The sequence below is a fragment of the Molothrus aeneus genome, chromosome 15 (genome assembly GCF_037042795.1).
Source record: "Molothrus aeneus isolate 106 chromosome 15, BPBGC_Maene_1.0, whole genome shotgun sequence".
Taxonomy (NCBI): Eukaryota; Metazoa; Chordata; class Aves; order Passeriformes; family Icteridae; genus Molothrus; species Molothrus aeneus.
This window is the reverse complement of record NC_089660.1, coordinates 7,125,900-7,143,195: the sequence shown is the minus strand read 5'-3', so window position 1 is coordinate 7,143,195 and position 17,296 is coordinate 7,125,900. Positions and strand designations below refer to the sequence as shown.

The following is a 17,296-nucleotide window of genomic DNA, read 5'->3' as shown; positions in this document are numbered from 1 at the left end:
TCTCTTGGCTTCCATACCATTTTTGAGACACATCGTTCATTCTTTTCCTGTCTCCTCTCCCATCCACTGCAGCCAGCCCAGAGCTAAGACTACAGCTGCTGCTCAGTGTTTTCCATCACTCAATCTTCAGGTGCTCCACTAACCAGGTCAGAAGCATTGCCCACAGCTTATGGCTGGAGCAGCAGGGCACAGTGACCCAGCCATGCTCCCCTTAATGCAGAAAATTGCTACTGTTTGTTTAAAAATGTGGCATTGGTCCAGCTGATAAATTTACTGAATAAATGTATCTTAAGGACAAGTAAAAACATCCGCAGTTCCAAATTCAGCTTATGAATCTGTTCTTCCTATTTTGCACTTACCAAGAAAGATCAAGATTTATCCCTAGGGTACAGAAAACAAATGGGAAGGCTGCATGCAGTTTTAATACATGAAGTTAAATCCTTCAGTGCTCTCTGCCACTATTCTTCATTATATGCTTTAAAAGAACTTTTCAGATAACTTGCGTTGAGTGTGAAAATAAACATACTACCCTGGAATTGATCTTTATACCAACCATAGAATGCCACCAAAGCGAGGACAAGACCAAGGCCCCTTCCACAGCTCCTCCAGCAAAGACTCCTTACTGTGGAAATCTGATCAGAGCACCCCCTACCTTAATCTGTTTTAGACACCCTCTCAGTTAAGGAACAGAGTGCAACTATTTGATAAAGCACCCTTTCCTCAAAGCCAGCTTAGCAGGAAGACTTTAAAGCAACTGCTTTCCATATGCATGAACAGTCACACTCAAATGGCTCTTTCAGATAAAAGAGGTCAAGTCTGAGCAAGGCTGAGGCAGGCCAGAGTTTTGCACTTGGTGCTGGCTGTTGATTTACAGCCTTGTAAAGCAGGGATGTGCTTCCTCAGAAGACCCTGAAAGACATGGTGGGATGACTGGCACAACTGGAGTGCTGCAACAGATGGCTAAAAACTCTTCAGAAAGGACAAGCAAGGAAGGAGACTCCTTGGGGTAGCCCTGTGGTGCTTACAGAGCCATTTCCCATGATTTACCAGCAGTCCCAGCTACCTGGGGAGGTCCCAGCTGACTGGAGGTCAGCAGATGTGACACCCAGCTACAAGAAGGGCTGGAAGGGGGATCTGGGAAACTCCAGGCCTGTCAGCCTGACCTTGGTGCCAGGGAAGATCATGGAACAGATCATTTTAGTGCCATCACATGGCACATCCAGGACAAGCAGGGGGTCACACCCAGCCAGTGTGGGTTTAGGAAAAACAGGTCCTCTTGACCAACCTGGTCTTCTGTGACAAGGTGACCCACCCAGTGGATGAAGGAAAGGCTGTGGATGTGTATACCTGTACTTTGGAAGAGTTTGACACCGTGTCCCAAAGCACTCTCTTGGAAACTGGCTGCCATGGCTTGGACAGGTGCACCACACATGGGTTAAGAACAGGCTGGATGGCTCAGCCCAGAGAGCAATGGGGAATGGAGTTACATCCACAGGGCTCAGAACTGGGGCCAGCTCAGTTTAATGTTTTTATCAATGATCTGGATGAGGAGATTGAGTGCGCCCTCAGTCAGTCTGTAGCCAACACCAAGTTGGGTTGATCTTCTGGAGGGCAGGAAGGCTCCACAGATGGATCTGGATATGCTGGATCAAGGTATTTAAAAGATACAGATGTGGCACTTGGGGACATGGTTTAGTGGTGGGCTTGGCAGTGCTGGGTTAAGGATTTGACTTGATGTTCTTAAAGGGCTTTTCCAACTTAAGTAGTTCGATGATTCTATGAAAAAATTTGGGGATTTCCTTCTGTCTATCCAGAGTTAAAAAAAAAAGAGTTTCTGGGATGATGTAGAGTCCATCTTTGAACATATTTATTTCATTAGCAGATAAACATGCACTGATTGCCTGACCTCTAAGTAACCTATCAAAAGTTGTATCATTATTAACACTTTGTTGAGACAACTGTTAGAGGCTCAAAAAAAAAAAAAACTGGAAAAGATGACGCTGAATTATTTAAATCTTCCATGGAGGGAAATGCACTAAAAAGTCCTGTCAACCCTTTTGTTCCAAATATCACTCAACTTCTCCTTCTGCTGCTGTTCTGAAGCAGAAACAAGAACTGGAACTGTTATGGTGCCTTTTGCATCTGGGTCACTGCACTGCTCATGTGGTTCCTGCCCAACAGCATTAAATAGCACTTATGGAATTTTGCTTCAGGAGACAAGCACAAACTTATCAGTTTTACTACTGCTGTTGAGAGATGAGTGAAGAAAACATGTATCATAGCTTGTTCCCTAAATCATGCTCTAACCACATTCCTCCACTTTTGGCAACAACACTTAGTTGACACATGCTATATGTTACAAGCACACAGCCCTCAAACACAGAATGTTTGACGGTTTTTTTTCTTCTCATGAATAAGTCCAATGGGGTTTTCCAGTCTTTCAAAATGCACTTACTGCTCTATTGATTTGTTTCCATATTTCTTTCAGAATTTCACAAGGACACACTGAAGAATTCTATTAAATGCACTGAAGCTATCACATTCTTCACTGCTTATTATAAAAGCTGCCTTCTCAGCTGAAGCCTGATGGACAAATAAGAATTAAGAAACTATTTTAATGTAGCATCTGGCTGTGTTCCTAAATTCTAAAAGTGCCTATACATAAAAATAAACTTAAATTAAATCCTCTAGTTCCCAGTACATAAAAAAATTAAATCTCACAGCAAAATTGGTTCTCTCTGTTCATTTAATTAAATTAGAAAGCATTCACTTTCTACATCTTGATCCGAGAACAACAAAAACAACTGAATGCAGAACAGTTTTTAACTTCTGTCAATTACTTTTCCCTTCCCTACTTGTTACCCTCATTTACCCATCTCATTAAGCCAAGCATTAGCATTTGGCTGCGACTCAGGCCTCTGTGTTTTAACTGACTGTTGTGAAATTACTCACACAGGGCTTGCATAACTCGCATGAAACAGCCAGAGTGAGGACAGTGAGGGGAGATATTTTCCCTCTGTCTCCTCGTCAGTACAGAAGCTGTGGCAAGAAAGGACATGCTTGCACAGAGCTTCTACATTAAAGAGCGTTATCAATCTCCCATGATCTGAATTTGAACCAAAACTAACCCCTGCCAATGATATGAAAGGAGGCTTCACACATGGCAGCGGGGGAAATGCTGCATTTTCACTTGTTATTTGGAAGGAAGAAGCAGTTTAGAGCAGCTTCACTTTTATCAAAAGGAGGGCAGGGTGAAAGTAAAAGACAGAAAATGTTTATGATTTGTGTTTTGAGACCACAGCATTGCAAATCTCCAGCAATGTCTGGCCTCAAGGCAAAAATCATACTGCAGTGCTCCCAGGGCGACCAGGAGTGTTACAGGAGGAGAAACTGAGAAAATGTTCTTATTTCAAATTAATTCTCAGCTGGAGTCAAGGTAAGTCCATTATAGCAGAATTGACAGCTTGACCCAGCTTTTTTTCTGAACAAGTTGATGTCAAATGATTGCTAACAACACTTTTTTGTCACTTCAGTGGCAGTTAAGTCACTTGACTGGCATCATAACAAGGGCACTGCATGAGACTTCCACTACTTAGCTTGTGTCCCAAATGAATGGAGAATAATAGAGATCTGCAAAGACAAAATCATTCAGAGGAAATAAAGCACCTTGTAAAATTTACAAAATGCTCTCAGACTTGAGTACTAACACAGAAAGCCCAAGAAAAATGAAATTCTCACAGAGTAAGATTTCATAATTAAAGTTTTTTTTTATTTCTTCACTTTTTCTTTAATACAAAGCTTTGGCATCAGCAAATTTTATGAAAAAATAGAATGTACTAAATAATTGCTTGTGCTGCATGATCGATAAATGATGCATAAAAATAGGTGTCTCTCTCCAAGGCAATCGGCCGGAAAGCGTTTCTTCAATAGCATTCTGCTCTGTAGGGCAGAAAAAAAGGAACAAAATATTTATGTTAAAGTTAATAGTGCCAATACTAAAAAAAAAAAAAAAAGAAAAAAAATCCTGTAAAAGTGAGTTACTGAAAAATGACTAATTATACAAAGCCAGAGCATTAAGAGATGTCTGTATCTGTCACATGATTCCTACAGGACAGTCAGAGGTCTGACCACTTCTAAGCTTTTGAGGACACTCCATCTGCTACTGAAAACTTTCTCTAAGTGGTGCTATCCAATATTTGGGCTTTTTGGGCTTCAATCCACACTTACACAGTAATTTCTGACTGTTCCCTAGGAAGCAAGGCAAACTGTGCTGCTTCTGTTCCTTTCAAACACTGCCTAAAACTTTTTATACTGGTGCTGTAAGGGTATTTTGTGACCAAGAGAAAGCAGCTGGTTCCTTATTTTATCACTTAGACAATATTTACTTTTATCACAACTATTTAAAAATGCATGTGTGTACATTTATACACACACACAAACATACATATTCACAGCTAAATATGTATATACTCACAACTCCAGAACTAATGCTCTAAATAACTATGTTTAAGCTGTGGGAAGGACACAGTAAAGAAAAGGTACAGGATGTGTTTTTAGGTGAGTTTTAAAGCAGAATTTCCGGTCTTTTACTTGCATCAGCATATTACATGGCCTCATTCTTGCTACTGTTGTTTTTCAATAAGAAAACCCCCTCAGATTCCTCTTGAAACACTACCATAAGTAAGGCAGGATATGCCAGCATTGCTTTTTACATGGAGAGCAGCATAAAAAGCAAATATGCTGCTTAATAGAAAAAGCAATGAGAAGGAGCTGCCATATATCTGGCATGATAGTCAGCACAGGAAATTCTTTGTCTGGCACTGGGAAGGTGTCAGTGAAACAATAAATCTTAGCATTAGTGTCATTTTAAAGAGACTAAAATGAGTAATCGAACCCAGCAGCACTTGTGGAGGCTGTTCAGATCCCAAAGGATTCAGATGAAGAGCTGCTGATGTTAAAGGCCACAGCCAAGAACCTCAGTTACACAAATAAGTGATTTTTGAAGCTCTGGTTGCTGGGTTGTGAGTTTTCTCAAGTCTGTCTCAAGCACACACTTGATGTGCTTGCATTTCAATTCCTATCACTGAGAACAGGAGCTCTCCTTGTATCAGCACACCCTTTGTTTGTACTGAGGGAACATCACTGTGAAAACACTTTGCTGAAGGCCTAAAGTCCCTGCCAATGTGCAGCAGCTTGTCCTTGCAGTAAAAACAGTCCCAGACTCCACTGAGAAATAAGAAGAAGAGTTGCAAGGAAAGGCAGAAATGCAGCTGCTATCAGTGCCCACATCTGGATAAGACTTCATGGGCTCCAGCTCCTCCTCCTTCCCAAGGATGTGCAAGTGCCCAGCAATGCAGACATTCCTGTTCTGCAGCTCATCTTGCCCCATGCCTTCCCAAGCTGCTTTTCCAGGCAGATTAAAGATTAGCTATGTTCAGCTGCAGCTCTGTCACCAAGCTGCTGATTGATGGCTGCAATTTCAAGATTTTGACAAATGGAAAAAAATCAGTAGACTTGATAGGGCTTTTTGAAGTTCTAAAGTTTTCTTCATGAAGCCCTTTTGGAATCAGCATATGAAAAATAGGAGGAAGATTTGCAAATTAGTGGTAATGAAAAATTCCTGATGACCAATATTATGGACCCTCCTGAAGATCATTAGCTTGAGATTGCCTAAAATTTTACACTGGAGACTATTAGACATGTTTCCATCTTATTGAGGACACCTTATACTTTCCAAATAGAAAAGGGGAAAAAAAAAAAAGAAACAGAAAAAAAATTCCAAACCCCTTCTCTTATCTCAAAGACAAAAAAAAAAAAAGCCAAGAAAATGTTTATAAAGCTGCATTTCCCAGCTGCATTTCTTTGGATCTCACCCTACTTCTGGTAGAGAGATCAGCACTTTAATGGAAAGAAACTCAGCTGTGTCAAGATGTTCAGAGACAAAGAAAGATGTTGACACTTTGCCTTCCCAAATAAAAAATTAAATTAAGATTAAACATATATCCTGAGCCCAGATATTCTGTACACCTACATGAAAATAACTAGATGTACCTGGTTAACAGATCTGCAAAATAGATTTATACTTGGCCACACAGAGAATTATAAAAAAAAGACTGAAAGTCATCTGCTAGGGTAATTTATTGTCCTGCCTGCATGAAGGGAGGCTGGAGGTTTCCAGGTTGAAAATGTGCAAACTAGGAATACAGATTTTTTTTTTTTTTAATACGAAAGTGGACTATAAAATTGTGAGGTGAAAACTGTAAAAGGTAACTGCTGGTAGTAGGTTTTGGCTCTGGCAGGTGAATTTTGAACATAGGAATTTAATGGCAGAAATCTAATGTTTACCTAGAACATTGATCAAAAATTGACCATAAATATTCTCTGTTTTCCCCTTTTCATGTCTCTACTTAGCAAAGAGATTTCCTCAGACAACCCAGCTAAATATATATTAAGAGGGACTTTACATGTTACCCTGAAACCTGCTGTTAACAGAGACACTCATGTTTGAGAAAAGCAGGAAATGAATTTGATTCCTTGAAAACTCCATATTCCCCCTTCTGCTGGTATTTATTCCCAATGTTGTCCATGACACACACCCACCAGAAACGCACAGAAACATCTGAGTATTTACTTACTCATTAGCATTCAAGCTAGCTGTGGCTTTGATGATCATGTAGCAGAGTGTAAGGGCACTGAGGAGGCCAAAACTGGCAATAATAAACCATTCTTCTGTTGACAAAGGAAAGGGAGGAAATCACTCGTGGGAGAAAGCGATGCCAATATTTCCCTCAAACACCACTGGCGGAAGGCAAGAGGCTTCTAAGCCATGACTGGCCCCAGGAGGTGAAGCAGAAGGAGGTTAAGCCACAGAGTTACTGACGGGAGAAGGCTAGCAAAGAAGAAGTGGAGAGAGGTGCAGAAAAAAAGCATGGCACAAACAGTATTTCCTGCCTGAGCCCAAGGGTTAGCGATAAAGAAGTCACTTAACAATGTAAAGTGAAATGCAGGATCAAGGGGAATGTAAGGAGAACTCTGTCCACCCCCAAGTCAGAAAGACGACTGTCAGGTTGGGTTAGGTTGGGTGAGATGCAGTGCTTCACACAAGCACACCCAAAGTACTGTCACACTTCAACTGTGTCTTTGCCCCCTCCCTCCTGAATTCATGTTATAGTGTTATTTAAAACCCAACAAAATTCAGGATAGATTGCTCAACAGTAAAACATAACTGCAGTTTTCTACTTAATAGACAGATATACAAGGAAAAATAATTTCAATACTAGGGTAGACACATATTAAATAAAAAGTAATACAAAGAAGTGTATTAAAGAATGCTCACCATTAAAAATTCTCCCCAGGATCAACCTGGCATACAGTAACAGTTCAGAATACAAACACTGTTGTTGAACAGCTTTTGGTTTAACTCTGATGCACCAAAGAATGCAGGTGTCATCCATAAATAAAAACATTTCAAGAGCCCTTTCTAAAGCTTTACTTTATAAACATTGTCAGAATGAACTGTTGGTGGTTATTTCCTGTTTTACCCTGGGATCCCATCTGTGCACAAGCAGCACTACAGCTGGGAACAGACAGTAAAAAACACCTTCTGAAAAGGCAATTACTAAAAAGTGAAAACTACAGTTTTCCCACCCATGACAAGGAAGCACCACAGCAACAGATCTGTTCTTCTTCAACACAACTGAGTGCAAGGTGAACACTGCATGGCAAAGTGACTTACTGGCTTTGTGGAGAATCCAGATTTTGTATGTGGATTTCCCCACCTCAGATCAGGACATTTCTAGACATGGACTATGTTTTTTATGACATGAGTTTTTTGGTTTTTTTTAATAAGACATTTACTTTGCTCCAGCATCTAAAGAAACATTCTTATGAACTGCATTGGTTTCACTGCCTTGTATACATGTATCAGTGGAAACCAGTGTCACTAAGTTCAAAATCTAGATCACAGATGCACATCAACAAAATACAAGCAGAAAATTAGACTGTTGTACTGCAGGGATTCTATTTTTCAATTCAGCCAGAAAAATAACCATTCATGCATCAAGTTGAGACTGTACAGCATATGGAAAACTGATGCAATTCCACCCAATCTGTGTGGAATTTATTATAGTGCTATTGTATATTAAAAACCCTAGGTAAATTCCAGTAAGTGGAAATTTTCCATGCTACTCTTCAGGATAAGAGCTTTCAAGCAGTGCAGGAACAGTTTTCTGATGTTATAAAACACTTGGACAATACTCAAATGTTGGCACATCAGATGCTTCTTTAAGTCACAAATTTTGTAAGAAAAAACACCTGCTAAGTGACGTCAGAATTCCAGTAGCAATGTTCTCAGGGGAAAAAATGTCTGCAGAAATAGCTATCAGCTAAAATATTTATATTTGTATAATTTATTGCATGTAAAGTATTCTAAAGGGATAAATAACAGTTTTGGCAATCCAGCTTCTTGTGCTGGTTACCGAATTCAGGAAGGTTATTTTGGTGCCATTTCAGTTCATCCAGGGTTCTTTGTACACGGATCTAAATGGATATACCATTAATAATGGAAGTGTTGGCACTGTCATACCCAGAGTTATTGGTTCCAATAAGGAGCATATGCCTCTTGCAGAGACACTGAGGTCACCTTTGTCCCTGCAGGGACATCCATCACCAGGGCCCTGCAGCACAGAAGGACACACACACACACACACCACAGAAGCCATAGACGGTGCCGGGAGCCGAAGGACACTTACTTGTCACTGCAATGTTGATCTCTCCTGACCTTGGTGTCAGCTCCCCGTCCTGTGGCAGCTGTGACATGCCCGAGGTGCGCAGGGGCTCCAGGCTGAGGGAGCTCTCGGTGCCGAAGTCGCCGAGCGCCGAGCGCCTGCTCGCCGGCTGCCCCCGCGTCAGCCTCTCCATGTCAAAGGCGACGTTATCTGTGCACGGCACGTTGGGCTGGGAAAAACACAGCTCCACGTTACACTGGGGAATGTTCAACCTGCAGCACTCCCACACACTGAATGGAACCACACACACACACACTTTGTTCAGCTGCTGTGGCTGTTCTCAGGTCACACAGGTGAGAAACACATGAACGAACAACTTCTATCTTGTGACATTCACATGCTCTGAAATAATTCCTTCGCCCAGGATTTTTCTCCTGGGAAGCTGAGAAGCCTCAAAGAAAAGGAAAATAATTCTTATCTCATTTGCTTCTCCTCTGTTTTGCTCATGTGGAATGTGTTTGGAGATTGTTTAGCCACAGTGATTGTTTAATTGGATTCGGGTGTGAGTTGTTTTGACTCATTGGCCAATCAGGGCCAAGCTGTGTTGAGACTCTGGAAAGAGTCATAAGTTTTCAGTATTATTTTTTTAGCATTTATTAAGTACCTTTTCTGTATTCTTTAGTATAGTTTAGTATAGTATTCTTTAATATAATATAGTATTATAAAGTAATAAATTAGCCTTCTGAGAACATGGAGTGAGATTCATCATTCCTGCCTTTGTCAGGGCATTCCCAGCAAATAAAATACTACCTCTTAAAGAAGAGAAGGAAGAAGCAGAAAAAAGGACTGAGATACAAGGAAGAGACTCAAATACACCTATATCATAGCCTATGACTGCATGGTTTACCACAGTCATGACAAACTCTGAATTTTGTATCCTCTTCTAAAAACCCAGGGATGTTATTAACTGCAAAAACAGGTCATCCACAAAATATCTGCTACTATTTCTTAGGAAATGTGCAAACTTGCGACTGACACAGCTAAAAATGGAGGCCTGATTATTCTCACTGTCTTGAATCAAAAGCCACTTTAGACAGTCTCTCCATATGGTCTTCTCTTACTTTGAAAAGAGCATCACTCCCACTTTGTAATTTTTTCTTCATACAGGAAAGATTAAAATATCTGCTTTGAGGTTTCACTGCTATCCCTTTGTGAACTGGTCAATGAAAGAAGTCCTTGGGGATCCCTTAAGACATGAGCTGCTTGAGGAAAACTCACTGGCCTTGGCTAGGGCGGGGCTTTTAATGTGCAAATTTAAGACTGCCTACAGGAAGCCACAAGAACAAGAGCTTCAGAGAGTAAATTTAACAAGAAAAGTTGAAAGGACTTGAGAAAAAGGAAGATTACAGAGAATCTACCAACCAGGGAAAGAAGGAAAAACAACAAATCAGCACCAAAGAAATCTGTAAAAACCCCCAAATATTTCTGAGTAAGGGTACTGGAACACCCTTCCCCCTCTTTCCCCACAATTATTCTTTCTATTTTGGGTCTCAGACATGGGAGGAAGAGGAAGAGCTCACAACCAAACAACTTACCACAATTCCCAGTGCCTTCAGAATGTTCAGTTTACACATTGGACATGTACAGTGCTCACTGAGCCATGGATCCACACAGATTTTGTGGAATACATGCCTAGAACAGAGAAGGCACATACATAATTTGCAAACAATTCTATTCAATATAATGAAAACTACTCAAATTGTTGGATAGTTGTTTTTTTTTTTTCTTATTTTAAAATACATGCAATTCTTAGAATTGCCAGTATTCTGTGCTAATTGCAGTAATTTAAAGAATAAATTAAAAATATTGCTTGTTGTTGTCTCTCTCTCTTTATTAATAGTTCAGTTAGGAGGAAACACTTGATTTTCATTCCCCCTTCACTCCTCTCCCCATTTTATTGTGGATATGAGTAGTGGATGTAAAGTAGAAGAATGAAGGTAATGCCATTTCCACCATAACCTTGTCTACAGTCCTGTCTCAGTTCTGATGCAGAATCTTGAGCATAAACTTGGTAGGAAGAGCACAGACCCATCAGCTGTCAATTTTGTTCACAAGTGAGTGGAACCAACCCAAACACACTCCTGTTTGACTTTGAAAAGGCTTTTATAATTATCCCATTGAAGCAGAAAGAAGGCTTTCCCTGCCATCCGTATTTCTTGATATCAAGAGGGAAAACATGTCCATCACCATACGGTTGTCATAAAAATAAAAGGAAAGGCAAACTGGGCTTTCAGAGATGGAAAGGCAAATTGGGCTCCTACTTGCAAAGCAGGGAACTCTGCAATAGGCAACAGTCTGAATTGCCTCCTACATTGCATTCAAAATCTTAATCACATACATGGATATAAATGTTGGGATTGATATAAACCAGTATAACAAGAAAGGACTATGCAAAGACCAAAATAAGGTATATAAATTAAAGGAAGTAAAGGAAATGCCCACTTAGCTTTTCAAAAGGCAAAGAACTTTTCAGAGCATATTCATGGCAGGAATGGGTATCACAAAACTGTCTACCCAATATAGCTTTAGTAAATACTCATAATAACCCAGTCTGAGTAACTGCCTATGTTAATTCCTATGATAAGAGCCCTAATCCTTCATTTCCAGTGGTGCTGACGGCAGAGCAAGAAGCCAGTAAGAGCAGGCACACCCAAACACGACAGACTGGTGATCATGACAAAGATCAGCAATTACAAGGGCTGCTTAGTCAGCAAAGAGCTGTGCTCTGGAGCCAGCAAGGAAAGGGCAGGGGCAGAACAAGCAGGTCTTGGCATCTATTTGAGGCATCAGCAGGGTCTGGAAGAGGTGGCCACGTGTGCCCCAAGGCAGCACAAAACTGAAATACTCTTTCTGTTCCCTCCTTGCTCGGGTTACACTTGTGCTCTGTGCCTGAGAAAGCTCATAATGGAATCTGGGAGTTCTTTGCTCCCTATCCCTTGGGATTTTAAAACCAGAGACCAAATAAGGCATGTTACCAGATAATTTTCTATTAAATCTCTGGAAAGCATCCTGAAAGGCCTTCTGAAACTGTTAAACATGACAAAAGACAGTATATAATTATATAACAGTCTATGTCTACTCAGGCTGATGGAGGGACTAAAGAACATGAACATAATGACGTTCTAAGCAGCTACAGCTGTATGTCCTACCTGTACTAAGTAAAGATGCAGAATTAGGGTGTAAAATAGCTAACAGAAGATGGACAGGCAGCAAAATAATTTTGCTTATCTCTATCCCAGATAATGCAGGAATAGAAACTTAAAGGACCTCAGTTAGTGACTTGGCTGGCCTGTGTCCTCTAGCAAGCTGGCAATCAGAAAAAACAGGCTATGTACAGGGCCTTCTGTTTAAATCATCACCCAAAATAGACTCACTTCTATTATTATTAAGTCTTAATGTATTCCCTTTATTATTCACAAAACTACAGGAAACAATGTTTAGAAACTCTGGGTGATACATAATGGTTTGAAATATTCTGAAACATACAGAGATACTATTTTTCTAAGTTAGGTAAATTATTACTTTTATTTACTTAGGTTTGAAGCCTCTTTAGTCTATTTTTTAAAGTAGAACAAACCTGAAAATCTAGTATTTTGGGCAAGAGCAGACATCAAGACTCCACAGAAGTATGAAAACAGCTTTATTACATCATTATTGGCTAATGAGTGCTGTAGAAGCACTCAGATCAAGTGAAGCAGGCGACTGATATAGATGCCAACATGTATCCACTAAATGAGTTATTTTAAAAAGTCATTAGCACTTTGATATATTTATATACACAGCACAATTGTTTTTATGACCTCCTAATTCTTTGCTTTTAGTTCCTAAATCTTCAAGGATGTTTATTAATGTGTTTCAAAGAAGTGCAGTTCTCCAAAGGTTATTGATTTAGAAAGTATGGCTCTACCTACTTACAGTTTCTCTACCTCTTAAAAAGTTTGCTGATAGCATCATTGTGGCTCAGGCTCTGTCTGGATTTCTCTGTTTGCAAGAGTTAAAAAGCAGTTATACAGCAATGATGACAGCAAACAAGAATTATTTCAAAACCTCACCCTAACAAAGTAAGCCCTTGCAATTTCTGCTCTCACAAACCTCCTCCATCTTCCTATTTCTGTAATTGGTATTCCAAGACCATAAACGTGACGAGTTCCCAGCCAGCTGCTCTTGGTCACGACAGCTGCTGACGTTCCCCAGGAGCCACACACTGGGAGTCAGGTGTGACAATGCCTGGGGAGCCACAGCTGGGAGGCAGGGGTGACACAGGCTGGGGCTGGAGGATGGCAGTCAGGGGTGACACAGGCTGGGGCTGGAGGATGGGAGCCAGGGGTGACACAGGCTGGGGCTGGAGGATGGCAGTCAGGGGTGACACAGGCTGGGGCTGGAGGATGGGAGCCAGGGGTGACACAGGCTGGGGCTGGAGGAAGCAGGGCCAGCAGCCAGGCTGGCAGCACTGATGGAGTCTCCCATGTGGGCACAGCTCCAGGCAGGTGACCTGCAGGTATTTTTCCACTCTGTCAGCACACCCAATCCAGCTGCCCTCCAGCTGGTAATAAACACCATAACACTGACTCTTGTACAACACAGCTTCTTTGCAGCATTTCATGGGGGAGAAAGTGACTTAGGAATCTTTTGGTGGTGTAAGGCCTCCAAATTCACACATCACAGAAGGAGAAGGGCTGAATGATTTACAAGTTCTGTTTCCCTAGAGCTCACTGCCCTTCCCTGCTCTCAGTGCAGCATCCCACCAAAGGGACCTTTGCTGCTGCAAAGGAGGTTCTTTGGCTACTGCTGGAGGCAGCTGCTCTCCTAGCCCTGGGGTCCAAGGCACTGCAGGAAGCAGAAAGGATGCCATCAAGACTCTATGTTGATTTGGTCTTAAAAAGGCAGCTATTTGCAGTAGCACAGAATCAAACATGAAAATCTGAAAATCCAGTTTAGTCACTTTTGTCACTTTGCTCCTTCTTGCCCAGGACAGATATTAAAAGTTTGGCTCAAAAACCATTTATTTTATAGTATTTGCTACTCTTTTAATGATTTTCCTATCTTTTTAATTCATTGCTTCCTTCCTTGGCCATCTTTCTGCCCCTTCCAATTTCATTTTTTGCTCTTCTCTAACCTGTCACTTTGCTCTCCCCTTCCCTTATCTCTCACTAATCCTTCACACTACCCACTCCTGATCACTTTTCACCTAGTGCCTGTTCAGCCCCTAGGTGCAACAATGTGATGGTAGAATAAAGTTATCTGAATAAGGAAAACTGTCCATGAGGTTTGTCTTTTGCTAGGATCCCTCTCACATTTGTTTCCTCTACTCACTTTTCACTTACATAATGACATTCACAAAAGACACATTCCTCAAGCTTGGAAGCCTAAAACAGATGGCTGCTTGTCCCTCTATGCACTAAAGCTATAGATATGTCCACAGGCTGCTGGTCCTGAACACCTCTCTCTGTAGCAAAAATGAACTACTGCAAACAATGAAGTTGAATTTCTACCATTTCACTTTAGTTTATTTTTAAATTTGCCACAATTTCCCACATGCCACAAACCTTTACATCACAAATGTGGTCTTTCACTACAGAATTTTAGGTGCAACTTGCTCAGCTGCTGGTAGATTTTGCCTGCTGTGTGTCTGCCCAGACCACATTCCTCTGCTGAAGCACAGTGTGACAGACCATACTTAACTGCAGAGAACAACTGTGCTACTAAAGGGAAAGGCTACTTTTAAATTGATGAAAGCAGCAAAGATGTCACATGTCAGTGATTCCTTCTGTCTAATGATTACAACAGGCACAGTGAGAACTTCTAGCCTTTTATTTGCTTCCTCTTGGTCAAGTGATTTTCTCCATGGTTTCCTTGCAATTTATTTTATCATCTGGCTTAAAAACTCTCTTGTAGGCTTTGTTTTATTGTCTGTGTGCTGTTTTTTTCTTTTTTTTTTCTTTTTTTTTTAACTAACATTGCATGGCGCACTAAAATAGAAGACTGAAATATGAGGAAGCAGAAAGAAGTTAAACTTCCATAACAAGATTTGGGGAGAAGCATCTCAGGTACTGAAGACTGAAAAATCTCACATGGAATCTGAAATTTATTGGGCCCATCTTTGAAGGCACTAGTTGGCTTTTCATCTACAAATATAAAAATGTCTTGTGGAAAGCATCCATCTCACTGTGTCTAGCCTAGATGGTTTTGCACTTAACTTAAAAGCTGGGCTGCAGCAAATGAAAAGTGAGATGTAAAAAAGAAGTAGAGAGCGAACATAAAAGTCGTCATACAGCCTTTGGCAGCAATGTAATCTGAGCCTTTGCTGACCTTACCTTCTTGTGAAAAACAGAACAGAAAATGATCTACACAAGAGCCTTGATCTCCCCTTTACATGGGAAACTGCACTGGGGCAGGCTGTGCTGAGGTGGCAGCCAGGTGCACCTGCATGCAGCTCCCTGAGCAGCTCCAAGTGCCCCTGAGAGCCCAGGGCTGCCTGGCTGCAGGACTGCAGCTCAACAAAGGCATCTGAAGAAAAAGGACTTTTCTTATTTTTTTTTATAATTTAAAAAATATATCAATGAGCACCTTGTTCAAATGGTCTGTATGGTATCTGTGGATATCAGCAACATCTCCACTGCTTGCAAAGGGGCAGTTGTTTAACTAAGAAAGTTGGCTTTAAATCCCAACTCTGCCTTGTGCTCAGTGGGAACAGCTGTTTTCCTATCAGGGAAGAGTCATTCTCTCTTCACTGGCAAGGACTCCTCCTGCCCTTTGTTCAGTACCAAGAGAAAGGCACAGAAGAGTGGGACTTGTGACCTTTCATTCCATGTCCTTGAGCCTCACAGTAGAACTACACAAGAGAAGCTTTCTTAAGAGGCAGTATACAAAACAATCATCTCAGTGGTCCATAACTGGTGGGCAGTTTCCAGAAGTTCCTCCTCTAATTTCTGAATAACCTTCTGCATAACATATCAAAAGAGCAAGGCTTAATTCACCTATACAAGCTTCACTTGGGATTGCAATAAATGATGTAACTCTGAAATATTTACTTTACACTTGGGAGTACATTTTTTAGGGCAAGAGGACATAAACTTTGAGTAAAAATGACTGAATTGTAAAAAAGAAATGCACATATATCCACATGACCAAAGGCTCCTAAATCTAAGCCCTTCTGTTCCTAAATATTTTAATGAGAGTTTCTAAATAATCAGTTGTAGGGCATTTTAGCTAAACAATACTGAGAATCTAAAACAGGTCATTGTTTCCTGCTGTCCAAGAGGTAGGGAACACAGAGAACAGTAAATTGAATTAGATTTTTGGCTACAGAAGTATAATGCACACATATTTTGATCAGTAAGATAGAAAATACTACTGTTTTCCTTTCATGATTATGGAAATACCCTGCACATTAGAAGATATTCAAGCTATTCAGAACAGCCTGCAGGAGGATTTAGAAGACCAATAATGAGCTCTTATGTGCTGCTGCTGCTGCCTGACTGGAGATCAACTCCAACACATGACTTTGCTGCTTCTAGAGTATCATGCAGAACCATTTATGTACCAAGCACAAGCCAAGTTACTGGATCTTGCTGCACATATACAACCTAATTTACACGTGGGTTTTGTGCCTGGAGACGAAGAGAAAGCTTTGCATTTCAGAACACAAGGGAAAGATGTCCTTGGTAATGCTTAATGGTAACAAAATGTATGATTCATCAAAATCAGCCACCAGGTGGAAAAGTATTTAAAAGCATCTCAAAGAGAAAATGTCCCAAAACAACTGAAGAATGGAATTGGAATGGAAGCAAACTAAAAACCTGTAAATGTCAACACAATGCTATAAAAAGGGGAGGAAGTTGTTACATTTTAAGCAGTAATGCAGAATCACCAGCAAGTACAAATCTTCATACACAAGCCAAGATCACACTGCATTGAAGAGACCAAAGACAGATGACAGCACAGTGGCTGACTAATGTCAGGAGGTATGAAGGTTGCAAAGACTGCATTTCCATTCCCTACAGTTTCAAAAACCAGCAGCCAGTTGTTGCACATTTACAGTGCAGAATGCTGCAGCTGTACCTCGCTCATTATACTGAAGCTTTTTGAGTCTGCCCATCACTTGGTCTTTTAACTTGCAGTCCTCCACCTCACTGCAATCTCAGCTCCAATTGCCAATATCTTTAATATAATTCCATTTAATCTCCATTGTCCTAACAGTGCCAGCACCCACCTTCACACCTTCTGGCACCACAGTCTAAAATAAAGTGTCTGTAATTAGGACTGGAAACATCCAACAAATGCATTTGTGAATTACAATGCACCCATTACATGAAATGAAGCAAAAGAGAAGAGTTTCCAAACAAAGCAACTTTATTCTCTTACTTGCATGGCAAAATGCGAACAACATCATTCTGCTTGTAACTTTCAATGCAGACAGCACAATGATCAAAGTCTGGGTCTGTTTCCTAAAATGAATAGAATGAGAATTCAAGTCAAGAGTTGAGGCTATGACAAATGTCAAAGTAGTT

At 40.7% G+C, this 17,296-nt stretch overlaps 1 protein-coding gene across 6 annotated transcripts in view; it reads right to left on the bottom strand.

Annotated features, from left to right (window-relative positions):
• RNF130 (ring finger protein 130) overlaps positions 1-17,296 on the bottom strand; it is a 55,345-nt gene that overhangs the window by 8,888 nt on the left and 29,161 nt on the right. For 2 of the 6 annotated variants that reach the window (XM_066559875.1, XM_066559872.1), the window contains 3 exons: positions 17,151-17,233; positions 10,322-10,418; positions 8,751-8,955 (listed from right to left, as the gene is read on the bottom strand). In XM_066559875.1, coding sequence (XP_066415972.1) covers positions 8,751-8,955; positions 10,322-10,418; positions 17,151-17,233 — 385 coding nt within the window. Of the gene's footprint in view, positions 1-3,742; positions 3,940-6,635; positions 6,890-8,750; positions 8,956-10,321; positions 10,419-17,150; positions 17,234-17,296 lie in introns of those variants that run through there. The other 4 variants (XM_066559871.1, XM_066559876.1, XM_066559873.1 and 1 more) reach the window with 4 other exon arrangements.